This window comes from Lissotriton vulgaris, chromosome 5 (assembly GCF_964263255.1).
Source record: "Lissotriton vulgaris chromosome 5, aLisVul1.2, whole genome shotgun sequence".
NCBI lineage: Eukaryota > Metazoa > Chordata > Amphibia > Caudata > Salamandridae > Lissotriton > Lissotriton vulgaris.
The window spans coordinates 1,874,188,787-1,874,215,931 of record NC_141693.1 but is presented as its reverse complement, the minus strand read 5'-3'; the positions used below and the strand labels follow the sequence as shown (position 1 = coordinate 1,874,215,931).

General features: G+C 45.2%; 1 protein-coding gene across 1 annotated transcript; it reads left to right on the top strand.

Moving 5' to 3' along the window:
- Window positions 1–1,036: 1,036 nt before the first annotated feature.
- NR1D1 (nuclear receptor subfamily 1 group D member 1) lies at window positions 1,037–27,145 on the top strand. Its single transcript, XM_086924371.1, has 8 exons — window positions 1,037–1,805; window positions 15,954–16,271; window positions 19,723–19,811; window positions 20,734–20,878; window positions 21,021–21,661; window positions 22,706–22,891; window positions 24,821–25,031; window positions 26,696–27,145. Exons 1-8 carry the CDS (start codon window positions 1,778–1,780, stop codon window positions 26,893–26,895), a joined length of 1,818 nt encoding a protein of 605 aa, XP_086780497.1. The 5' UTR covers window positions 1,037–1,777; the 3' UTR covers window positions 26,896–27,145.

Sequence of the window (27,145 nt, the reverse complement as noted above, 5' to 3'; positions counted from 1 at the left end):
GGTGTGGGACAGGGGGTTTAATTTACGACCAAAAAAACACTTACCTTGGAATGGGGAACGGCCAGCTGCCGCCTCACCTCCGTTCCCTTCCTTCTGCAGTCCGGCTGGCAGCAGGAAGCAACTGGCTCCCCTGAGCCAATTGTGACTCGTCTGAGCGCAGTGGGTCTGCGCTCAGACTGGAACAGGAAGCCTGTGCATGTTCCTGATCAGGCTGTGTAATGCATCCTGTTAGGAACATGCAAAGTGTGCATGAACTGTAGGAAAGCAGAAGAGGGCCGGCCAAACAGTTCATGCACACTTTGGAAGTGCACCCCACTCCTTCCGTTCTCTGGCCAGCCCCACCCCACACTGGCCACTGACTGCATGCAATAACAAAAATAAAATGACAATAATTTGTCATTTTATTATTCCTTTTTGTGTAGTGGGGCAACGCTCGTCCACCTTTGTGGAGGAGGCGTCCCTGTGTGGCAGAGAAAACGAGCTGAAAACCACGGTAAATAGTGGTTTTCCAGCTCGTTTTCAGAGGTTTTGAACTGAAGATGTCCCTTAAGGAATGTGAAAACACTTGGGGGAAGCTTGGGGGCGCATTGGAGTTCAAATGTGCCTCGTAGTCGTAGGTACTTCTCGGCACGTGGGGCCGCCCCTTCCTCAGACTGTGATATTCTCAAGTTAGCATGTATGCTACAGTAAGCTAAAGTTATCGTTATCTGCAGAACTGTAAAATATGAACCCACTCTAACAGTGAGATACGATTACTCCTACAACGTTAGATTGCTTTCGGAAAAATATATATTTTCCAAAATAGCACAGCAATTTCGCCTGTTCTGTTTTGGTCCCTCATTTCTGTCTAGCTCGCCAGTGATGTGAGGGTGCGCTCGATACCGCGCGTGCGCACTGCGACAAACTCCCCGTGAGGCTGGCGGCGCTCCCGGAATCTGTGTCACTGGGGCACGAGGCTCGCCCAGGGAATCACATGGGGCTGCCGCGTGCCAGCGAACCGCGCATGCGCACCGTTGTGCGGCTGATTAAAAAAAGCACAACACGGACTGGCAGACGAGAAGACTGCAGAGCTAGATCAGCAGAGGAGAGGAACGACGTGCCCGGCTCCTTCTGACAGGTGTGCCCAGACCAGGGAACAGAATACAGGATTTGGATTGGCATAGGGGGATTTGCATGCAAGACAGGGATCTATGCACAGCACTTTAACGTACACGAGAGATACACGTAAAAAGGATATACTGCACAGCAGTCTACTCACAGCACGGGGCCTGCCTTTAACACAGGAGCTTCCACAAGCAGAAACATCAGTAAGGAATCTTCTCGCCGTCCTAAGGACCTGCACATAAATGCACATAGTTGAGTGTCTTGCCCAAAACAACTACACAAAAAGTAATCGCATGCAGCGGCTACATACAAAAAAACATCGTGGTTTGCACGCAGTACAGGAGTCTGCCCCGGTACTGGAATTTCCATCGGGTTAAGAGGGATGTGCAAGTGATTTATTTGCCAGTGAGACGACCTTGCAGGGGGACCAGGGCACAGATAGTGATTTTGCATTAGAGATTTACACACAATCACGTCATCCTTGCCCAACAAACGGTAACAGTCACGAAGATCTAAGCATAATCAAGGGGTTTGTACACAGTCTCAATATTTAACCTGTGCACCGGGTCAGAACAGGTCAATTTGAAAGGTACGGGCAGTGTTCATATATTTGACGGGTCTGCATGCAAACGCGGAAAGAAGCAGCGAAGAACCACCCTGACGCTACGCAGCCATGACCAGCCTGGATTCCAACAACACAGGTATGTCCTGTAACATCATAAATAATCAACGTTTTTTTTATGCGGAAAATGTTGTTTGCTGCAGGGGATGTACCACGACTCCACTACCAGGGCTGCTGATCTGAAATATGCCCTAGGGGAGTGTGACCTGACATTGGGCTGTTGATGGCACTTGAATCACCGGCTTGTACTATGACACTTGCAGTGTGGGCTTGTGATCCGACACTGATACCGGGGGTTGGTATTTGGGATAAAGCACAAGGGACTTTGTGATCTGACCCTTAAACACTGAGGGTTTGTAATGACAGTTGAAGCATGGCCTTGTGAGTGACACTTGCAATAGGGGACTTGTGATTTGAAAAATATTATAACCTTGTAATCTGAAACTTGCATTAGAAACTTGTGATTTGACTGCAACATAAGAAATTTATAATCTGATACTTGAACCAAGGGTTATAACAATGACACTTGAAACAGGGTCTCATAATATGACAATTGCAGTAGGACTTGTGATCTGAACCCTGCACTAGAATCTTATGATCGAGAACGTTCACTGAAAACTTAAGATCTGACTGCACACAGGGGACTTGTGACCCGAAACATGCACCAGATTGCTAGAAGCGTGTGACCTGACTGCACCACAAGAGACTTGCAACCCGAAACATGCACTAGAAGCTTGTTAACTGACTGCACCACAAGGGGCCTGTGATCTGATCCTGGTGCGCCCACTAAGCTTGCGATCTGACAGCAGCAAAAGAGATTTGTGATCTGACAAGCTATGTTTTTTTAAAATTTGAAACACGAACTATAATCTTGTTTTTGGCAATTGAACCAGGACCTTCTATTTTTTGTAATTGCGGCAGGGGCTTGTGTTCTTGATACTTGTTTCTGGAACTTGCGTTCTGACACTGGTACCATAGGCTCCTGACTGGCACCATAAAGTTGGTATGTTGGCTACTGGTAAAGTCACTGCATCCAGTCCTGAAGCTGACACAAAGCAGTAGAACATAAGGGAGGAAATAAGTAAAAACACTTCTACAACACCGGATGCCATTGCAATAGTGTGTGTTCGGCTGCTAACTTTAGGGGTAGGCTTAGCTGGACATATGATCTTGCAATGTGATGTGACCAGAGGTTAGCTAGAACGACTTGATGTGGTGTCCGTGCATTGTGATTCGGCACCTGCTCCATGTGTGTGTTTTAGGGGGGAGGGGTCTGACTGGTAGTATGAGATCCAACACTTGCCTTAGGGCCCTTGTTCAGACACTGACATCGTGGACTTGCGAACCGAGCCCATAACATGCCGAAATTTCACAGGAGGCGATGGGACCCATTGGTAACAGGTGCCCACCCTGTAACTACGGGGGCCAAGTTTGAATCCTTGGCTCAGGAGGCTGTGAATCTTGGCTTATCTCCCTGTGCTGAAAAAAAATTAACTTGTGAGGCGCTCCTAGTTACCTATGCACGGTTTGCTCTGTGTAAAAATGCCAAAAATAAAATGTTGTTTCTTCTTGTCACTCTGGCCCCAATATCATCCTCCAGCAACTTAAGACAACGCAGAAAGCTTTGATGTCATTAAGAGATAGCCATCGAGTGGTTGATTGCATAGCGTGAAACTGGAATATCTGAGATAAATCTTACCTTCGCTTCTTGAACAAATTGTGTTATCCTAGGCTTCCAATACGCTGGAAGAATCTAGGCCACGTGTGTGTGGGTGTGTGGAGGTAGGCACACACGACAACTGACTTGCCTCTTAGTTCACTATTGGCAATGCCACTGTGTTGAGGGCATGAATGTTTCTAAGTGCATGTTTAAAAACTCTCACTTATAATAATAACCTTAATTTGCTGGCTCACCCATCTCCAGGGAATGTACGATGACATGTAGCAACGGTTCGCGATCTGACACTGATTTTAGTGCTCGTGTATTTTACTGCACGATGTAATTGTGATCTGAAACTGGGCGTGTGGCTTTTGTACCACTTGTTTGTAATCTTGTGCCCGCCTGTCACTGGCTCGCTCCATGGGGTTATAACATATCTTAAGTAGGGAGGTGTGAACTCACAAGTTATTGGCGCTTTTAATTATGTACCACATAAGGGCGTATAATTCCCATACGCAGTGCAGGGTTTGTAATTTGATTAAAAAAACACATCTTTATGTTTTTTTTTACTTATGACGTGTAATCTTTTAAGAGTATCCCGCTTACGTTACCTGGCCCTTGTTTCAGTGTCTAAAGAGTTTGAATTCACTGCGAATTCAGTTGGCCCTGCAGTTTGACCTGATAATGGGATGTGTCACGAGGCTGAGAGTGGCCTCAAGGCCCAATTGGCCGGCAGCAGCGTCATGGTCGATAAGGTGTATGGCGGGGAGGGGTGGGCGGTCATATTTAGTCAATGGGATCATGAACCAATTCCTATGGCCCCACAGCAGTCGCCTTTAATTGCAGTTTACTTAGTAACTATGTCGGTCACTTAATAACTACGTTGGTATTGTAGACATACGAGATAAATGCCATATCACTTACGAATACGTTTAAAATATGGGCCTCTTCACCTCTCTATGACGCTTCGTGTCTTTTTTTCTCATCACGCAAGTGGGTATGCCATAGTTAACCAAATTGCGGGCTTAAAGTTTCTTCTGTTTTGCGTGGACGTAGTTTGTGGTAATTGCAGGTGGAGTCTTTCTTGTGTGTCTATTGCCTGGCTTCCTCTCACATGGAACTCTAGGCTCGGGCACGTGCGCTTTGTTTTCCTACGCCGCAATGCCCGTGTCTTCCTATTGGTCTAAGGCTGTACTGACCTAGCTCATTACATAATGAGAGCTGTTGATATCCCCGCCCTGGCGCGAGACGCCTGTGACGTTACTGATAAAAGAGTCTGCTGCTACCAAGGCGCTTCCCTCAGCCGCAGCAACACGTTTTCATGAAGGCCGTCGTTAGCCCCGCCCAAGGGCTCGCCTATTCCTGCCGTAGCGTCGGGTAGTGGGGCGGGGATTATGCTTTGGGCGGAGCCAGAGGAATTTCTTGTTCCACGTGCTCGTGCTGCACGTGTAGTGGTTACAGCTGGTTGGGCGGCTTTGCCCGGAAGCGCATGCATGAACTACCTTGTAAAGAAACAACGAATACGCACTTTCACCATCTCAGAATGATGTAACCGACATGAAAATGTAAATTTCCAATCTCCGTCGTAATGCACTGTAACTACAGCCAGCTTAATCCCAAAAATATGTATTAGTACAACGACTAAAACCACTACTTATGACTGTGGGATGTTCTTTCACTGGACATATATATATATATATATATATATATATATATATCTTATGACTGTCGGATATTCTTTCACTGTCTGGACTTACAATATTTGGTTAGTGAAAATAAGTCAGTTCAGTATCTTGTTTATTTATGGTTAGTATTGGTTTAGTCAAAAAAGTATGACGTGATCTAGAAAAACTGATATGTGGTTTATATTGTGTATGGGGGCGTGAGCTGCAGAATTTGTGTTAACTTTATCCCATAAGTGACTGGTTGCTCATTTCCCAGCATGGAGTAGCAAGGCATTTGGGAGGCATTGTTCAACAGTATCTACCTATACATTTGAGTTATGCTTCAGAACTGCAAGTGGGGTACAGTTAAACGTGTGTTTTGTGAGGTATGGATGTGAGAAAAGAATGGTGTGCTTTTGAGGCGACAACAAATGAGATGCTGTGTCTTTATCATGTTATGCCTGTAACATTTTATGGGGCATATTATCAAGGGGGTTTATCTCCGCTTTTTTGGCTTTAAAAGCCAAGAAAGCGGAGATAAAATTATCTCCCTATTACCAAGCTGTCGCTAACACCAGTTAGCGACAGCTAGTAGGAGATAGCGACCATCTTGGGCCCCACTTTGCATGTCAGTGATATTTATCACTAATGAGATGCAAAGTGGGCGTGCCAAGATGTTAGAGACTGAAAACAGTCGCTAACATCGCTATCTCCTATTACCAACTTTTGGAGATATTCGCGCTAAGCGGGAATATCTCCAAAAGCTAACACCTGCCCTGAGCAGTTCTTAGCCATGTTATCCAATGGGAGGTGGATAACATGGCTAAGAGCATTTGCTCGATAATGCATGAATATCGCTGACTTTTCAGCGATATTCATGCATTTCGGCCGTTTTTTATCGCATTTGCGATAAACCTTGTTAATAGCAAGGTTTATCTGCGATAAAAATCGGCGATGTGCGGCGATAATTTTTGTCTCTAAACAAGTTAGAGACAAAAATTATCGCTAGTTGTTGGTAATATGCCCCTATGTTTTTAACTAAAATGGTCTTTTAGCCCTGCGACTGATGGTCACAGGGCGACTGATGGTTGTGTGAAGATAGGGTGTTGCTGTTGTAGCAGGACTTTGCCAACTACATGTATGTGCAAGAATGCTGGAATTTCTTTCTATAGTTTTATTTGCACCCTAACTGAATAGCAAGTAAAAGGAGGCATGAAAGGGACGTTCCCGTCCAATCTGTGATTCTGAAAGGAATGTATGCATTATTTGCAACCGCATTTGAGGTTGTTAATCATTGTTCAAATTCCCGCATCTCAATGGGAGTTATATATGATTTGCAACGGGGAAGCTGCCCTTCTGGGATATCTTCACTTTTGGTAATCATGATGGCAGCCTGTTGTCCTTGATGTCTTCCAAAATGGGAACCTTTTTTATAAAGCAACACTGGGCCCCTTATTGGATACAAGATGCTTTAAAAACATGTTTTCCGTTTTGGAATACAAATGCAGGAGTGCAGGTCTGCGTTTCTTTTAGACTTCCATCCCTGTATTTATAGACTATCAAAGGTGGTTGCAAACTGCCTAATACGTTTATTTATTGCTCCTCATCGCAGTTTGCATAATCAAACTGAATATCCAAGCCAGCACTTGGCTATCATTTTAAACCAAACTAGTAATCTAAAATCTCAGTGATTCACATTGAAAGCTAATATGCTTGTGTGAGGTGTTACGACCTGAGCCAATCTGTATGCTACAGGCCCTTGACATTGCATAAATATGTAGAGGTTAATGCTCGCTGTTTTGAGAAGCCCGGCAAAGTTTATTAAATCAGGGTTCATTTTCTGCTACTAGGTGTTTTCTTGTAAAGTACCTGGACAGTGTGGGTTGTAGGTGAGAGTCTCCGAGAAAACTATCCAAGGATTGTTTTTGCATGTCGATGAGTAATACAGCACACTGATTATTGCAGTTATAGTTTACTTCGTTTCTTTGATGACAAGTAGTTGTACAATGGGAATGTGGAGTAATGATGCCTGTTCCACATCACAGCTATGAACATTAGCACTATATGTGTGTTGGGAGCTACTGATGTTCCTTGCGGACAGCTGCCATTGTAAAGCTTATTATTTTATGAAAGATCTGATTGCAAACTATTTTTTGTGGGAATCCCCTATAAATAAAATATTTCTGAAAAACGTACTCCTTTAGGCTATAGGGAACATTTCTATCAAATCTATATAATCCCCTTGCATCTAGTCAGTGATTATTTTCAGTGTCTCCCTTTATTATTTATTCAGTGGTTCATGGCAGTCAGCAGCTCATGGTGCTCAGAAGCATCAGGTGTTGAGTACCGCTTGTCATTTGCCTTAATCTTGGTATCAAGAAGTCCTTGGGGTTAAGTATCACATGGCTTTCTCTAACATGGCGTTCAGTTGTACCTTGCTTTGATTGACACCTAGCGTCCAGTAACACTCATTGTTAAGTGATATTCTGTATTCAGTGGAACTATGCTTTCCAGTAACACTCTGCGTTCAGTGACATTCTGTGTTTACTGCAAAAACAACAATTGTGCGTTTAGTGCAAAAAAATGATGGATTTAGGCCCAGATCTCTGTATTGGGGTGAAGGTATGACATTGTTTTGCATTCTGTCCATCAATTGTTGTTTTTGCATTTGTCACCCCGAGTGGGACGGGTATGCTCTGAAGTGAGTCCCGTGCTCTCCACACCACTGGAGTCGAGCTATCCTGGCTGAAGACGGCTGATAGCCAGAAACCGGTCCTAGGATGCTTGATTCCGGTCCAGGAAAGACATAGCTTGGCAGTTCGGGCTGGACTGTTCCCATGAGGCACAGGGTCGAGGCTGATTTGCATATGGCCATGTCTGAACTGGGGTGGTGTGGAGTGCAAAAAAACGATGGATTTAGGCCCAGATCTCTGCACTGGGGTGAATGTATGACATTGTTCTGCATTCTGTCCATCAACTGTGGTTTTTGCATTCTGTGTTTAGTGACACTTGGCGTACAATGACACCCTGTTTAGTGGCGTTCAGTGGAACTCTTCATTCAGTAGCTCTGCTTTTCAGTAACACTACATTCAGTGACAGTCTGTGTTCATGTTCAGGGACACTTAGCGTTCCTTGATGCCCTATTCAGTGTTCAGTGGAACTCTTCTTTCAGTAGCATTGTGTTCAGTAGCAATCTGCATCAGCAGAAGTTGGCATTAAATAACAATCTGCGTTCAGTAGCACTCTATCAGTGCTGCGTGGTGGTCAGCCGTTAATGGTGCTCAGTGGCACTGGGAGTTTTGTACCACTTGTCATTTATTAAAACTTGGTGTCAAGTGAACCTGGGAGTTAAGTAGAACAAAGAATTCTCTAACAAGTGGTGTAGAGTAGCACACTCTGATTATTAGCTTGCTGTGTTCACTGGTACCTTGCTCAGTAGCACTCCGTGTTAAGTAGTACTCTGCCTTCAGTAGCACTTGGCGTTCAGTAGAACGCTGAGTTCGTTATCACTCTGATATCAAAATAACTCCCTTGTCCAGTAGCACTCAGTGGTAAGTGGAAATCTTTTCAGAAGCTCCATGCATTCAGTAGCGCTTTGTATTCCAAAGTAATTCTTGTTCATTCTGTAGCATTCTGCGTTCAGTAGCACTCGTACGGCGCAAACCTAGCCAAGGCAGTGGTCTGCTGTTGGGGTCAAAGGCAAGGATACAGTGAACACGTGATTTGAAGGGTAGCTGGTTTCTTGACTGATACTGCACAATAGTGTAGTGTTGGTTTAAGAAGTGTGTTTTCAGTTCCTTCTTGAATCGGCCCTGGATTAGAGAGTCCTGATGTATGCCAGGAAGTTTGTCCAGATCCTGGGTGTATTGATGGAAAAGTCTTGCTGCCTTATTTTTTCTCCATTACGCTTCATCTCCAGTCTGATGCTGTCCTGCCTACAGAGGCACCAGGGATGGTAATGAGATAGGTGCAGGGTGTGATGGTGTGTAAATGGTACAGCTGATTTTGATGATAATGCTGGCTAGCAACGGGAAACACTGCAGTTCCATCAAGTTGGAGGTTATCAATCATATATATTCAAGCCCTGGATGAGGTGTGCTGTGTCACATAGAATGGCATTAAACGAGGGGGGGCAGTGTAGAGTTTGAAAGACCATGGAGCAATGCCTTTCTATCATCCAAAAGTGAAAGTTCCTGGGTTGAAACAGCAGTTAAGTTGCTTTTTGTGAGAAGCAGTTTAACGTTTTTAAATAGCGCAAGCTAGTATTAGGTTATCAATGTGTTCTTTGAAGTTGAATTAGTGTCCAGAGTGAATCCAATGGACTAGGATGAAAGTTGGGGTTTGACACTTTCAAAGTTCATGTTACTGAGACAGGTTTATACTATTTCCTGGGTGTTAGTCTTGCCAAATAACAGGAATTCTGTATTAGAGGCGCTGATCTTCAGGTAGGTACTGTACATTCAAGTCTGGATGAGTTTCAGGCAGAGTTGAAAGTGTTGGATAACTAGAGCCGAGTAGAGTTGTTTATAATCAGCATATTGGTAAATTTGGATGCTGCTATCTGTGAATAGAGGCTCAAGGGGTTCCACATGAGGTTGATGATGGGGGGGACAGTATGGAACCGTGGAGGGGGGGACTCCGCAGGTGATGGGGATCTTCTCGGTCCTGGAGGTGCCAATGCAAACAAAATGGTGTTGGTTGAAAAGGTAGGAGAAGGATTTTGCCTGTGAGTCCCATTCAAGATGTAATGGCGTGAAGGCAGGTGGGATAGTCGGAGGTGTTAAAGGCAGCTGGGAGTCTCCTCTGTCAATGTCAGGAGGATTTTGGCTCTGCGTTTGGTAGCACAAAGCATTTTGTAGCACTTTGTGTTCACCAGCCATGTATGTTCGCTCACTTGCACTTTGTTTCTGTGGCACTCTGCATTTGGTAGCACTCTATGTCCCATTCCACTATCAGTGTTCGGTGGTATGCGTTCAGCAGTGATTCATGATCATTCAGTAGCACATTGTGTTCAGTAGTATTCATGATGAGCACTACTCTATATTCTGTAGTACGGTACGGTGCATAGCTCTGTGCTCAGTGGCACCCTGCATCTTTTAGCACTCTGCAGTCAGTAAGTAATCTGTGTTCACCTGTTATGCTTGCTCATTCAGAAATACCTGCCCTTCCTGTAGCACTCTGCCTTTTATAGCACTGTATGCTCTGTAGCACTCTGATTTTAGTAACCTTCTGTATGCTACAGCACTCTTGGGGCCATATGTATCAAGCCTTTTTCGATTCGCAAAGGCCGGAATTCAGCGAATTCCGGCCTTTGCGAATCGCGAAAGGCTGTTTTGCATTTTTTGATTTGCATAAAAAAATCGCATCATAAGGAATCGCATAAATTTGCGATTCCTTATTTTGCTATAGCATTTAAGGAATCGCAATTTTGCGATTCCTTAATTGCTATGTATGAAGCATTTTTCTATAGCTAATTAAGCTTAAGAAATCGCAATTTACCACCAACTTTCAAGTGGTGGTAATTTGCGATTTCTTGTAAAAATGCACAAATTGGCATTTTTTAATGTGGCATGTGACGCACATACATGCCCATAGGGCATGTATGTGCGCCATATGCACACACATGCTGATTTCAGGGGTGCAGCAGGGTGTCCTTGAGACACCCCTGCACCCTTGAAATCAATCTCATTTTGCGATTAGCAAATTGCGATTCGCAAAATGAAATGCATTTCACAATCATTCCTATGGGCCTCCTGGCCCATAGGAATGAATGGGAAATTATTCCTTATTTGCGAATTCGCAACTTGCGAATTCGCAAATAAGGAAGATTAAGGAATCGAAAAAAAAATGTGATTTTTTTACATACATACCGTTTTGCGATTTCTAAATAGCGATTCCTTAAAAATCGCTATTTAGAAATCGCGAAACGGAACTATGATACATATGGCCCTTAGTGTTTGATTGTGCTCAATTCAGTAGTGCTCTGCGTTCGGTGACACTTTGCGTACATGGCACTCTGATCAGTAGAAGCTGGAGTTTCATGCCATTCCCATTTAGTAGCACTCTGCTGTGTGGCACTCTGCATTCAAATTCGGTATCTCTCTTTATTTAGAACACTGTGTTCAACAGGCAGCATGTTTATTCAGCAGCGCTCTGTTCAATAGCGTCTTGCATTAAAAATTACTCAGAGTTGAGCAACACTCTCAGTTCATTTGTACTCTAGGGGACAGATGTAATAAGGTAAGTGTTTGCAATTACCAAATAGCACATTTTCGAATACACTGTTTGTTAATCTCAAACAGCAATGTACAAATGTGTGTTTAACGATTCCCAGTGGGTCGCAAATAGACCTACCTCACTAATATTCATGAGGATAGGTCTTGGTTTGTGACCTATTAGGAATCGCAAATTTCACGAGTATGTCTGTGATTGCTTTTCAATAAAGCATTTTTTTTAATGCAGCCCATTTTCTTTAAAGGAAAACGGGACAAAAACAAAAAATCAAAAACAAAAATGAGAAGTTTTCTTTTTATTTTTTAAGAGTAGGCAGTGGTCCATGTGAGCACTGCCTGCTCTTAAAAAAAATGTTTTTCTAAACATTTACAAAGGCTTCCCCTTTGTGAATGAGTTACCACCTACTTGAAGTAGGTCGTTAAATGCAGATGTTTTGCGACTACATTTTGGTTACAAAACATTCTCGCATATCACTGCGATTTGGTATTAGGAAGGGTGCCCTGAACACGTCCCTTCCTAATACCGAATCTCAAACCCAGTATGCAATTCGGTAATAGATTACAGAATCAAAACTTGGGCCTTTGTACATTAAAAAAAGCTTTTTTTGCAGTCGCAAATGGCCCTATTCTGCGAATTGTGCCGTTTGCAACCTCAAAAAAGCTTTGTACATCTGGTCATATGTGCAACTATACGCTGTCTTCATTAGCGTCTTGTGTTAAGGAGTCATGAGGGTTCAGTAGCACTCTCTGTTCAGTTGCCCACTGCGTTCCTTGGCGCGCAATGTTCCGTGGTACACAGCGTTCCATAGCTCACTGCATTCAGTAGCACTCTGTATTTAGCAGCGCCAGACATGAAAAAGTTCTGTAGTATTTTATATTTTGGTACACTGTTCAGCAGCACTGTGCATTAGAAAGTCCTCGGACTACAGTAGCTGTTCCTTTTCAGTAGCACGCTTCGTTCTGTGACGCTATGTTCAATAGCACTCTATATTTAGTATTGCCTTACATTTAGACGCCATGGGAGTTCAGTAGCAGTCTGTGTACCATGGCACTCCGCGTTCAGTAGTGGCTTGCATTGAGTGTGTGTAGTTTAATAGCACACTGTTCAGTAGCAGTCTGTATTCCATAGTACTCAGTGCAGTTGTGCCTTGCGTTAAGTAGTCCTTGACATTTAGTAGCACTTTCTGTGCTGTGGTACACTGCGTTCCATGGCCCTCTGCGTCCAGTTGCACTCTGTGTTCAGAAGCGCCATGCATTAAGAAGTCCTCCGAGTTCAGTGGTAGTCTGCATTACGCAGTTCCGGAATAGGTAAAGTAGGCACCGGCCTATGGGCCCCACACGTTTTGGGGGCCCGCGATAGCGGATCAAAATACAACTTAAAGTACATAAACCAGAGACATCAGATTCACCTAAGTTTGTCGCTTGAAATCTCATCTTCTGCCACCTGTTAGTGTGTAAAAACAATTGGATGCATCGGGTATTAGGGGATAATTTGCGAGGGGAGCCCTGGTGTTATATAATCCACCATCACCTGCGTTCTGCAGCACATGGAGTCAAGAAGCTCTTAGCCGGCACATGGCTTGGCATCGAGCAGTACATGTTGTTCAGGACCACTTGCCCTTCAGAGGCCCATGTGCATGGCCATGAGACCCCTTTTTGCCCGGTAGCGGCGGCCGTCCAGCAGCACATGGCGCTCGGAGCCCCCAGCTGTCGAGTGGCAGCACATGGCTCGCAGCCATGTGCTCACATGGGTCCTGCGGCGTAAGAGCAGATTACACGTGTCTCCCTCCGAGTCACGCTGACCTCCCCGCTCCACGTGGAGTTGGTAATACGCCCGCCAGGCCCTCAGCCAATCGGATTCACAGCCTCGTCTCCGGTGACCTTTTAAGAGTGCAAGGAGATGGTATCTGAGCCGGCGGGCGCCGCGTGTACCTTCGCGTCAGCACGGCAGTCACTGATACGCCTGTTACGTGAAACACTTTTGGCTGCAAAATCCCCATTCTACATTTAATCAGAGAGACATCGAAACCCCAACTTGTGCTAAGAACTTGGATTTCAGACGGGGGATTTTCGCACAATTACATCACTACTTTCACGTGTGCTGGGCACATGCTTTGCCTGGGCCTCTTGAGACAGGGCAGACTCCACAACTTGCCTTCCATCTACCTTTCCAAGTGGGCCTGCCTCCTTTAGAACGGCAAGGGCAAGTTGTCAAGTTTTATTTTATTTTCACCAAGTGCGCATATAAATCTGTGCTTGGTTACTCGTTCAAGATTCCAGTTTGAGGGCTTGCTGAAGTTATATTTACCCGCATGCCGAATGTGAAGGGGATTAAAACGTGCAAACTGAAGTTTTCAGTTTAGGTTTTTTTCAATACAACGATCTCCATGTTATGAAAAATTCTGACCTACAAATGCGAACGTGTGAACTAAAAAATTAAGGTAGTTGCTACCTGCTTGTTGAGTTCAGGGTGTTAACCTAACAATCCCTGACCTACAGAGGAATGCTGGCAGTCGCTAGGAATGCGCCCTGGGCTTGTTGGACCAGAAAGGGCTTGTCTCTGGGAAGGGATTTCACAGAGGGAGATGTCACTTGGTAGTAGCTAGGCCACGTAGTAAGTAGCTCCACCCTAGACTCTGTCCTGAAACCTTGCATACAGTGAGTGTCCCGTCCCTTGGCCTGGTGTGTTCATGGAGTCCGCAGAATAAGAACGTGGCAATGTAATCCATTTTGGTCATTTATATGGGTAACGCTGGACATGCTGCCCCGTTTTAGCATTTCAGGAACGGAACCTGAAGAGCAGCGATGTGGCCGCAATTGCACAGGGTATTGCCTGGTGCCTGCATTTCGAATAGATCTTGCTTTTGGGACCGTTTGTCATCAGATAGAATTATTCTACATAGCTACCAAGGACGCGGTGCCATTCTGATTTAAGGGAGAGTATCCGCTGCCATGGGGATGTGGGCAGAACAGAACTTCCATCTGTCTGAAGTAGGGTCTCGTTGGATGGCAGCTAGGTCAGCCTTTATATGGACTAAAAAGCAAAACGGTAGAGTCAAGTAGATGTGGGGTATTTTTGTAAAGTGCACTGTTACTCTAACCGAGTGTCCTGGCGCTGCAGACCGCTGGGGAACCCGTCCTGGTTTTCCCTGTGAGATGGTCCCTTTCTGGATATCTCCAAGGTGAAACCAGGCATCCCCGGCGCCTGTGGGGGGCCGTTGTAGAGATGAGGCAAGCTTAATGCCCATAGTTACCGAGTGTGTTCCCTGGTTAAAGTAGGCACTGAGGCAAGAATTATCGAGTCTGTTGAACCCTGGTCCACGACCCTGCCGCGTCAGGAATTGAACCCTGGTCCCGGGCCGTTCTCTGCTTACAGGTCTGCCGCCTCTAACCAGTGAGCCACACCTCTCCGTGCCACATTTCAGTGTGGTGTGGGCATGCAGATCAGCCCTAGCCCACTCTGGCCCCCACACATCAAGAAAGAGCATTGTGTGGCATGCAAGCAACTTTGCTGTTTTGGTTAACCACCGCTTCTTTCTCTTCCTCTTGTATAGTACACCAAACAATCTCAGTGTTAGGGCGAGGGAAAGCATGGTTTGGGTGCCCACCTCCTCCCCGATCATTATGTGCTCAGTATGTTTTCAGTTCTGGAAGTTTGCCTAATGCCACATTCTTGTTGCATTCTTGTTTTGCTTCCACTGAACTAATTGACCTAAGACACCTGAAAATATAGCGTTGTAGGTGAAAATTCAGGACTAGAGACAGTGTCCCTATTGACCTGGAGCAAGGTGGTCGCCCTAAGCATGGTCAAAAATAGTTTAATGTGTATAGCTAAAGATACTTTCTTCATAAAAGCGTGCACCTAGCCCTTTCGTGAGGGATTTTGCGCCAGAATCTATAAATGAGCACGAGCTGTGGAACAAAAAGATGAAGGTAAAGAAATTCATAAACAGCATTGCTTTATACACCAATTTGTCAGAAACACCTCTGCAAGTTGTTCGGCAATCAAAGACCTGATTTACACTGTTCGTTAGAATGATGTAGTTGAGTTGCATCAAGGATTACCATGGAAGTTGGAATGACTTCAGTTGATTCTTGAGTTTTTTTTTTTGGGGACCTTTCAGGCCCAGAGATTTCGGCAGCTTTTTGCTGGTTAAATATCTGGTGTGGACAGGAGAAGCAGGTAATCAGAAGTTCTCTATTCCCACATTTCCTGTTATTCCCAAATTGGGTAGATGAAAACATAAACGGACCAACCTGGAATTACATAGAAATTGTAATGCTGGATTTTTGTAACGTGCACTGCCACCATTTTGTGCAATGTAAAACGATTAAATGAAAGAAAAAAAAATATTGTACATATAGGAGAGTCTGTCGCCTTCAACTTCATAAACTTAAGAGAGTGGGTATCGACCTAAAGTGAAATAGAAACAATACCTTGTTTATGACTTCTTCTCCCCTCTTCTCTGCAACATATTGTGCAAATTATTTCATCCAAGATTCAGGGCTTAAGCTGTGGTATGCACATTTTAGATGGAGGAAATGGGTTTACAATATGCTAAGCTATGTTTTAAAGAGGCACCCTCCAATGTAAATGAACTTGATGATGTTGTGTTCATCGATGTGTACAGGCTCCCTAACCAAGTCCTGCTTCTTCTCGCCCCCTTCAGGTGGAGTCATCACCTACATCGGCTCCAGTGGGTCGTCCCCCAGCCGGACCAGCCCAGTCTCTCTGTACAGTGAGAACTCCAACAGCAGCTTCCAGTCTGCCTCGCAGACCTACCAACCTTACTTTCCACCCTCGCCCACCGGTTCACTCACCCACGAGTCCCGCACTGCTTACGGACATGGTTCTGGCTCTGGCGAAGAGGGCTCCCCGCAATCCTCCAGTTCTTCGTACAGCTTTGGAGGGTCTCCGGGAGCTCTGCACGTTGCAGTGGATGACGGGAGCAGGGTGTCCCCCAGCAAGACGTCTAGCAGCATCACAAGTGAGTATCTGATGAGTTGGCTAGGCAAAAGTTAGTATGGTTAAAAGAAAATTAATGAAAACATTACACCCCAACAAACAAAAAATAATTTCTTGGATATCATCTACACCCCACACAACACCAGCAAGGGTGGATGAGGGGCTAAGAACCATGGTACAGGCGGGAACCATTGTTATAACACAACTGAAGGAACCTGGATGAAAACATTCACTGTAATCTGCTGTATAAGGTTTTCTAGTATAACACGTGTCCACCTGCCCCACTTTAAAGTGCTGCACGTGGAAGGCATCTCAAGCCATGTGCGACGTCTTTTTAGTTTGCAGCACAATGAGGTGCCTAACCCATTCCTTATTATTATTTATTAGTTCTATATAGTGTACCTGCGCCTCAAATGTATGAGGATATTAAACGTAGAGCTCATTTGAGAACAGTTAAAACTCCTGATCCCTCCAGATGGGACTTTGGTAATGCCATTCCAGCAGGTGCCCATCAATTGTCGTTTGCTTCGCTCCTTGGTCAGTCTGGTTACTGCCACATAAACTTGATTACATCACTGCGTAGGCTACCATTAATGGCTTAGCTTGTGTGAGAGTGTTTTCGAATGGTAGTTGGCATATACAGAGCTGTAGTATAGGAGAGGGTAGTTCATATTTTACAGGAAAGGTTCTCTAAATAGCAAAGTCTGGAAAGGTGATTAGGGCCTCACTCTGTAGGTAGTAATCAAGAGATGTTTTCCTCTCCTGTGTTACCTACCTTTCTCTCGCGAAACTGGCTCAGATTCCTGACCTATGACCCCGCCCCACCCCCTATTGTGCCTTCTTAGCTTTTTTGGTTTTACACCTTATACCCTTTCCTATAAACTTGTCCTCCTTGCCATCTTCACATTGTTCCCATATTTTGCTATTTTTTTGTCGTTACTTTTGCTCTCAATCGCCAGGAACCCGCTTTACACTATTCCCATCCGTAGCAGTGATCCTCTCTTAAGTCTTTGTTTCTCTCTTTTGACCCCTCTTCTCTTCCTATGTACCTCGTCCCTCCAGTTTCTAAAATTAGTTCATTGTCCACCTTTCAGATAATTTTCATTTCTATGCCCTTGTTCAGAGATCTCTCTCTCTTGTCCTTTGGCCCTTTCTTGTGCCCCTCCTTTGTCCTTGCGGCTCTTGTTAAGCTAAGGTTTCCACCATCCCTCTTGTTCACCTCTCTCCTCTCTCTCCTCTCTCTCTCTCTCTCTCTCTCTCTCTCTCTCTCTCTGTCTCTGTCTCTGTCTCTGTCTCTGTCCCTCTCTCTCTCTCTCTCTGCCCACTTCTTATCCCCCTATGTGCTGCTCTGGTGTCTCTGTTTGCCCCTGGCCATCCATGTCTTTAGCTCCCTCTGACTTCTTGTGTCCTCTGCCCACTTGTAGCGCCATACTGTACTACCCCTTGTGCCCCCGCCTCTGGTGTTGACTTTCTTACACTTTCCTTTTTTCATTTCTACTTCAGTTCTCATCGCAGCTGCAGGCACTTGAGGTCTTAGCTGGGTTGAACATGTTGAACCGGTAAATAAAAAATGTTTGAAAAACAAAATGTGCATTTTTAGGGACTGACAATTATAAACGTCAAAAAAGAAAGCAATTAGGAAAAAAGAATAGGATCACATCTAGGAACTTGTGTTGCCGATGTTGGAGCGTCATAACCCCCAGCCCAATGGATTTGCAGAGAGAGGAGGTGAGGTGCCAGTGACATGCAGGGCATGTATGTGGTTTCTACTTAGATTTGTACTGTCGGTTGAGAATGCGTGGCAGGAGACAGGTCAGAAGGCTTTTCACATAGTCATAGAACAAGCATAATATACGAGCCGGATATGAGACGCATAGGGTGTAGTGGTGGGGAGCATACTTCAAAACATTCCCCACTGCCACCTGGATTAAGATATTTGCAGAGACTAAGGTGGGTGATACCAACTATGGTAGTCTTAGGATGTATCAAGACTTTCCGCAATGGCCTACACGTGGGCCTTCGGACCCAGAAGGCTTCTTCTGCCTGTGTATATTCAGGCCACAGGGCCTTGTTTTCCTCATAGCAATCTGAGAAAGGAAGTTTATTTCAGTGTTCGGCTTCCCCATTCACATGCTGATGAGCAAGACTGACAAAGCTCTGTTACCTGTGGAAACCAGAAACAGGCTTTCCCCGCTCCCTTATTCAACAGCCATGTCACAGCTGCTGCTAATCTGCCTTTGAATATTTAGTTTTCCCTGTGATGCAGGAGATAAAACACAGCCTGAGCCCAGCTCGGAGGGACTTGTTTTACACAATAATACCCTGTATCGTTCCTAGCCCTTCTGTGAGTGGTTTACACTCCAAACTGACAGTAATTACAAAGTAATAATGTATGTGTGCAGAGATGTCACAAGTATTTTAACCAACGTAGCACGTGTGTGTGTGTGTGTGTGTGTGTGATGCCCGAACTGAAAGTGTAGCTATTGTTATTGGGAAAGCTTGGATTGGAAGCATGAACTTTGTGTTTAAAAAGTGTTGTGAGAATTGATTGCCTCTGCTTCTACGTCTTGTCGTAGAGATGGAATTCTGAGTAGGAAGTTGGGCTGAAAGTGTGTTGCTTTTGTGTAGGTAGGCCTGCTTGGTTGTGTGACCCTTATGTGTGGAAGGTTTGAGCTTGGAGCCTGTTCCTTGTGTGTAGGAAAATAGATCTGGAATGGAAGTATTCCCTTTTGTATGGTAGCTTGGTTGTGTGGTTATTTTGTGTACAAGACTTGGAGTATGTTCTTTGTGTGTAGGAGTCCGTGTGCATGAAGCATGTTTCTTGTGTGGAGGTAGACTCAGGCTTGGTAGTGTGGCTATTGTGTGTGGAAAGACCTGTATTGGAAGCATGTCCCATTTGTGTCGATAGACCTGGATCTGAACCATGTCCCATATGTGTGGCCAGACCTAGGCTGGAATCATGCCCCATATGTGTGGGTAGATCTGGATTTGAAGCATGCCCCATACATATGTGTGGGTAGACCTGTGGGGGAAGCTTGTCTCATATGTATGGATAGATCTGCATTGGAAGCAAGTTCCTTGCATGTAAGAATAGGAAGACTGGCGGCATGCCCCTTGTGTTTAGGTAGACACAGGCTGATATTGTGACCCTTGCATGTAGTAGACGTAGATTTGGAGTCTTGCACTTATTTGTATGCAGCTCCTTTCCATTTGTATAGGAAGGCCCATAGTAGTTGCAGGTCTGTGTGGAGAAAGACCTATATTGGAAGTGCGTCCTGTAGAGAGACCTTGGCTGGATGACGTCGACTTTGAGTGAAGGAATGCAAAAGCCATAAGTCTGTGTTTGTTAGAATGTCAGATCAGTGACTGTGGCTATTGTGAGTAGAGAGTCTGAGCTTTAGATGAGTTCATGTGGAGATGCTTTTCCTACTTGCTATTCAAGTCCTTTAATCTCTCTTTCTTCTCTTCCCCAGAGCTGAATGGGATGGTGCTCCTCTGCAAGGTTTGCGGTGATGTGGCCTCTGGGTTTCATTACGGCGTCCATGCCTGTGAAGGGTGTAAGGTAAGTTAGTGCTGTTGTGTTACAGTACTACTGTCATAGTCGCAGACCAGTCCTGAGATTCCTGTCCACTTTACTGATCCCATTGTCCCAGGCACCATCGTTCACTTACTCCCATGCTTGTTCCATGTGTTGTCCCATGCTCTGTTTCAGACCCTCTCCCTTGGACTTGACCAATGGCCTTCCTGCATGGACAGCATCCCTTGAGTTTTGTGAACTCTTGCATGTACCAAAATCCTTGCCTTGTGCAGCATACTGTTCCCCTTTGGTATAAGCAGGTACCATACACCTCCCCTCAGTACAGAGCTGGTTCCTCCCAATAGAGGCCGGCCTCTCTTCAGTACAGAGCTGGCTTCTTCCAGTACAGGCCTGCCTCCCCTCAATACAGAGCTGGTTCCTCCCAATAGAGATCTTCCTCCCCTCAGTACAGAGCTGGTCACAGAGCTGGTGCCTCCTAATTGGGGCCTGCCACCCCTCAGTGCATAGCTGGTTCATTCCAATAGAGGCCTGCCACCCCTCAGTGCATAGCTGGCTTCTAAGCCTCACCTCATTACAGGGCTGCCTCCCCTCAGTACAGAGCTGGCTTCCTTGCCTCACCTCAGTACAGGGATGGCTTCTTTCAGTAGAGGCTTGCCTCCCTTCAGTACCGAGCTGGCTTCTGTGCCTCCCCTCAGTATGGAGCTGGTTCCTTCCATGAGAGCCCTGCCTCTCTACGGTACATTCTAATTGCGCCCTGCCTCCCAAGTATAGAAATGGTTCCTTCCAATAGATGCCTGCCTCCCCTTAGTACAGAGTTGGTTCCTTCCAATTGAGCCCAGCCTTCCACGTGTAGAGTTGGTTCCTTGCAGTGAATGCCTGCCCTCCCTTTCGTACAGATATAGCTCCTTCCAGCCATACCCACTGTCCTTTCTCTCTCTCTGATCAGGGTTTCTTCAGGCGAAGTATCCAACAGAACATCCAATACAAAAAGTGCCTGAAAAATGAAAACTGTTCGATCATCCGGATCAACCGGAACCGCTGCCAGCAGTGCCGCTTCAAGAAGTGTCTCTCCGTGGGCATGTCCCGGGACGGTAAGTTCCGCCTTCATGGGACTTGGCTTTTCAGACCCCGACCTCTGCCTTACCCACTTCTCTATGACGGTCTGAATTATGTGACTTGCTTGTCCACACATTGTCTCCATTCTTACTAATGTGTTTATACATGTGTTTTCAGCTGTGCGTTTCGGGCGCATCCCCAAGCGCGAGAAGCAGCGCATGTTGGCAGAGATGCAAAGCGCCATGAACATGGCCAACAAGCAGATGAACGGGCACTACCAGGGCGAGGTCCCCACACCAGTTCATCAGCAGCAGCCCCCCACCCTGAGCCTGGCTCCGTGCCCCCAGCCGCCACCGCCGCCATCCCTCCAGCCCAGCCCTTCCGGCTCCTTCCAGGAGTGCTTCTCGCAGTTCCCCCAGCAGCTGACCCCGCCGCGCTCTCCCAGCCCCGAAGGGAAGGTGGAAGATGTCATCGGCCAAGTGGCCAGAGCTCACAAGGAGATCTTCATATATGCCCACGACAAGCTGAACCAGCCGGGGCTTCCCCTGAGCTGCAACAACAACATACTTACCTGGGAGAACAATCACAGCGCCACGGGCTACCATGTCAATGGGGTCAACACCGCCTACCACCGCGACAACAATGCCACCGGCGGCCTGAAGAACGGCTTCCACGCTGCCCACTACCCGAGCTGGCAAGTCCACGGCTGCCACCAAAACAACACCAGTGGGCATCGCTTGTGCCCCACCAATATGCATGACAGCGGAACGTCTGGCCCTCAGGGCTGCCACTGGCGCAGGACCAAAGACGAACTTCTGGTAAGTGAGTGGAGATAGGTGCTTGTGACTGATGGCCAACACGCTGGAGGTCAGAGGCACCTCTACTACTTGTGTTGTTTATAAACCTAAAGTTAACAGGTGATCCCTGCTGCTTGCCAACTCGAGCTCTCACCCTTGTATGAGCAAATTGTCCCAAGTTCCACACTGTAGAAATGATTGTCCTCTTCAGGCCTTGATGCCTATTACCCCACTCCTATGGAATATTCCCCCAGCAGGTGACTGCCCATCAGTGTGGTGGAAGGTGGAGAGGTGTTCAGTTTCTTATGGCAGTGGCTGTTGTGCTCCTTGTTTCTAGTCTCCCATGGCTTCATACTCATTTGAAGACCCATCCCCCATCAGTCAATGCATTTGCCGTTGGTATGGAGGAGGTGACAGGGTTTGAATCTCTAGTTTTCTTTCTGCATTATGGTCTTCTGAGGCCATGTCTAGGCCTCTGTGCCTATATCACTGGTGGGGTTAATTGGATTCTCCCTCATGCTAGTGTGAAGGTGTTGGTGGCACCTCGGAAGGCCACATGGCACCTTACGGTGGTATGTATCTAGTGAAGCCCCATAGTTGGCTTTCTGCCTTATTGCTCAGGCCCCTAGGCCCTTGCCGGGGTGTCCTGGGCAGTGTTCTTCAGAACCAACATTGAACCGGTATGCTACTGGGCAGAACAGCCTCGTGACTTTGGACCGTGCTGTAAGTTGAGCTTAGGTGAGATCTCCTTGAGCTCTACAGTACTTTCCTGGCAGGATCTTGCAGCCAGGAGGAGGCCTACAAGCTTCAGTATAATGTGCTTGGTTCTGTAGTTGGGGCAGATTAACTGGTTCCGACTGGGGTTAGGGCTCTGCAGTTATAGTCAAATCTGGTCTAAATTTTCATTTTATGTATGTTATCCAGCTGTGCATGGAGCATCTTGTTTGAAATATGGTAGAAATATCTGACTCTGTTGTACCTCCCAACTCCAGGTTTGATGTGTCGTGTGCAGTGGTTCTCTTGTTCTCCCAGTTTGACATTGTCCACACTACTTTTCCTCTGCAGGCGTGCCCCATGAACATGCACCCCCATGGCAGGAGTGGACGCAGTGTGCAGGAGATCTGGGAGGACTTCTCGCTCAGCTTCACGCCAGCGGTGCGTGAGGTGGTGGAGTTTGCAAAGCACATCCCAGGCTTCCGGGACCTCTCGCAGCATGACCAAGTCACTCTGTTGAAAGCAGGCACCTTTGAGGTAGGTGTCATGCCATATCATTTAGTGACCCCCTCCTTTTTATGCATATTTCACTCTCAGGACATATGCTGCCATGCATAGTCAATATTCGCAAAGATTATTTTAGGAATATCTCAGCATTCTACTCTCAAAGTAAAAAATAACCTAAAATGTTGTGACTGACCGCCTAAGTTCATTCATTTACTTTAGGTGTGCTCCTACCACTTGATGTTTTGTCCTGTTTCCCATCCCGACATTAGTTCTTTTTCAGGGGATCCATACGTTTTTGCAGTCAACTAGTGCCATGTGATAAAGCAGATATAAGATAGCAGTTTGTTTTATTAGAGGTCTTTTTGAACTAAGGTAAAACATATTCTTGCCTAAACAGTTCCACAGCTTTTAATGTCTTGATTTCCAAATAAATGCACCTCTTGGCGAGGAACAAGTTTCACCCACAGTGCATCACACTCTTGGAATGCCCTACCTATTCATTTAAAAACTATGACGCATCTCTTGGCTTTTAGGAAAGCCTTAAAAACTTGTTTTTTTAACTCTATATAAAATATACCTTTGATGCTGACATGGTTAGTTAGATAGGTCTGTTTCGAGCTAGCACCAAGTCACTTTTGTATAATTTGTTGCGCTTTACAAATAAATTAACATAACGTGACAATTATAAATAAGTTAAAGAATTGCACACAGCATTTATTTGCCTGACATCTCAATGGGAATGTAAATTCAGTTTTTCAAGCTTTATAATGTAATGGCTTTAAACAGCACTAGATTATAACATAGCTGTTAAGTGGAAAGAAATAGTGATTGGCAGAAACTACTAAACAAAGGGTGAGATGAGTAGTGAGTAAAAGAGAAAATATTGTTAAGCATAGAATGTTTTAAAATAAAGAGCTAATGTATATTTTCCTCGTTTACAACTTTTAGAGTTGATTGCAAGTAACTAAAAATAAAATATTTAAAATTGCTAGTAGCTCATAGTACAAATTAAGGTAGATCATCCGACATAGAAACCAAAGACTGAAATATGAAGAAAACAAAAATGGTAGGTATTGAGTAACTCAAAGGTAGGAGCAGGGGTAGAGCCCAAAACTAGCAGCAGCAGTGGACTCAATCTTAAGCATTTTAGAGGTGCTGAAGGTAGTTAGCAGAGATTTTGTATATCAAACATTTGGAAAAAAAGAGCATTGAAAATCACCATCTGAAAGCAAATCCCAGTATAAGCAAGAAATGCTAACGTATTGAAGACTAGACAGAAACGAAACTATATAAGCTTCCTTAATGGTATAAAAGAACCACTAACAACTAACAGGGCAACCACTAAAAAGCTTGTATAGCAATAACCAACGAGCTGAAACAATACAAGGTGAATTTAGCAAAGAGTCAGTTAGTGTGCATCAGTGACAGGTGAGAGGCGAGTACATCTGGCAACCCTCCTGTTTAGGAAGTCATGAAGTAAGTAGTTAAATGAGTTCAAGCAAACAGTTCCCTAGTCTGGCATATGCTGCAGCAAAGCTCTTTGACAGCCACGCCATCAAATGCACAGTACACCTATCTCTAGCACACACCACTTCTCGCATGAGCCACTGAGGCTGCCTTTTGTTGCTCAGACAAGTTAAGCCTGCCCCTCTTGTCACATGCACCACATTCTATGGATCGCACACGCTTCTGCGTCTTGCTGTAAAACATTGAGTGTATGATTTATATGCAAAAATTACCCCAACCGAATTTTAAAACAAAAAGTATGTCATAAAGTGTAGTTTCATGCATTGGAGGGTGGGATTGATTTAATTTCTTGATATTTGTGGTTTGTTACCAGATATTTATGTGCTGTAGACATTAACTGGAGCACTGTTTTAACAAGTGTGTTATGGTGGTTTCCTGTGTGCAGATGGTAATACAGAGAGATATGTGACCAACTTGCATCCCTTCTCACAGGTGCTGATGGTGCGGTTTGCATCCCTGTTCAATGTGAAAGAGCAGACGGTGACATTCATGAGTGGAGCCACTTACAGCCTAGAGGAGCTGCGGGGGATGGGCATGGGCGAGCTCCTTAATTCCATGTTCGAGTTTAGTGAGAAGTTGGGTTCCCTGATCCTGACCGAGGAGGAGTTGGGTCTCTTCACGGCCGTGGTGCTAGTCTCTGCAGGTAGGTTCAACAGGAGGGTTCTAGTAGACTGTCAGTAACTCTAATATTGTCTGCCTTCCTGAATAGATGTTCTAATGTCTTCTTGACTATCTAGTGGCGTTGTAAGATTGCATTTCTCTTCAGGAATGCAGGCATTTGTGATACATATTAAACTGGATGCTAGAACTGTTGTAAATCGTAATGTAGCGTAATGCACTGGGTGTCCATTTCCAGCAGTGTGGTTTAGGAGTTGTAGTTACATCCGACTGAAAGATTGGAATTAAAGGAGCTACCTGTCTTAGATTAGATAAGAGGAATCTAGCAATCAACCTTTGAAGAAGGTAGTGATTTGGCCATGGGGGTACAGAGCGTTCCAGGGAGTGAAATTTTTGGTTGAATTGGTATGTTCACATACCCAGCCGGTTGCGTTGGTGGTATAGTGGTGAGCATAGCTGACTTTTACCTACCCAGTCGGTATCTGGATGTACTGGGATTTCCAGACCTCTTGCTCCATTCACTTCCACACATCCTGAGCAATCCGCTTTAAAATCAAACAATTGGTTAAAACGTGTGTACAATTTCCGTTATAAACTTTAAAACCAAAGAAAATGTTAGATTCACAGGCCTACAATTATGACGCCAAGAGAGAGCCCAACACCAAACTCTTTGACTTGAAGGCAGAGTAGATTTAGGGGCTAGACCTAATAATGAACATCTACACAATCAGCATTTTGGAGGTTAGTAAACCCATTTTTAGGATCCTGGCCAAACAATTGGAATGTGGGAGAAAACTTTTTCAGTGTCAAAATTCTTGAGGGATACGCAGGAAGTTGAAAACGTAGTGAAGAAGAGCGCTCTTAATCTATCTGAAGGATATCTTGCAGACCTTGCTGCTAGAGATGCTGTCTTTGGCTCTACCTTTTCTTTGCTAAGAATTGCCATGGCCTGGGGCGTAGAGTGGGGTTTGTGTGTCCCTTTCAATGGATCCTTTCTAGCTGAGCAGAAAATAGACTCTGGTGCTGCAGAATCAGATCAGTGACAGCCCATTTCTCAAAAGCAGCTGAAATCAAGTGAGGGATGCAGTACCCAAATTTTAATGTTCGATATGGCTTCACCATCCAACAAGGGCTATATGCCCTCATGGCTCTACTAATGCCGCTTGTCTTTCCTTTGTACCTTGAGACCGATAGAGTTAGATCCTAGACAAAAGATGAGACACACAGTCAGAATTGTGGCAACCATAGAGTGATCCCTTGTAGATTTAAAAAAATGAACTCATCTGGACTCCATATAGTGAGACCCCTCTTGTATACTACTGTTTAAAGCTCTATAATCCCATGTGTCTCCACAGTGTTATTCCACATAGATCCCTCAGAGTAATCTCATGTGGATCCCATTGTGTGGTTTTAAGTGGAGTGATTTACTTTTGATACTGTGTTGCTGTTGAATAACTTGTATCTTTCGATGCTTGGATTGGTGAATCATGGTGTTGGGTAAGCTGTCTGTATGTTTCTAGCTGTAGAGTTGTTGTCTGCATTGTTAGGCAGAGTGACTTGATGCACGTTTTTTCCATGTGTGGCCCTAATTACAGTGCATTCATGAAGGTGGGGTGTTGTTATTTTAATTTTTTTTAAAGTGTAATTTTTGCCCGTGAGCTTCGGTAACATTCCTTTTTTTGGTTCCAGATCGCTCAGGGATGGAGAACACGGCATCGGTGGAGCAGCTGCAGGAGACGCTCATCCGCGCCTTGCGGGCCCTGATCCTCAAAAACCAGCCCTGCGAAACGTCGCGCTTCACCAAACTGCTCCTGAAGCTGCCCGACCTGCGCACCCTGAACAACATGCACTCCGAGAAGCTGCTCTCCTTCCGGGTGGACGCGCTGTGACTCAACCCACCACGGCACCAAACCTTGACGCAAAAACTAACTTTGTGGAGCCCCGCGGGGACACTGCTGCTGCCTGCACGAGAACTGTTGATTTTTATCACCCTGAAAAAAAACCCTAAACCTCAAAGACTAACTATTTATACTGTGATAACATATTTCAAGGACAAACACTGCAAAACCATTGCTGTAAATATAACTGTACATATGGAGTTGTGTTTAAATACAATATTTTCTGAGAACATTCTAAAAA

Coding starts and splice junctions, on each gene's coding strand:
- NR1D1 (XM_086924371.1), top strand. CDS start 1,778: ATGACCAGCCTGGATTCCAACAACACAG. Junction 22,892..24,820: donor TGAAAGCAGGCACCTTTGAG/GTAGGTGTCATG, acceptor CCCTTCTCACAG/GTGCTGATGGTGCGGTTTGC. Junction 25,032..26,695: donor CGTGGTGCTAGTCTCTGCAG/GTAGGTTCAACA, acceptor TTTTGGTTCCAG/ATCGCTCAGGGATGGAGAAC.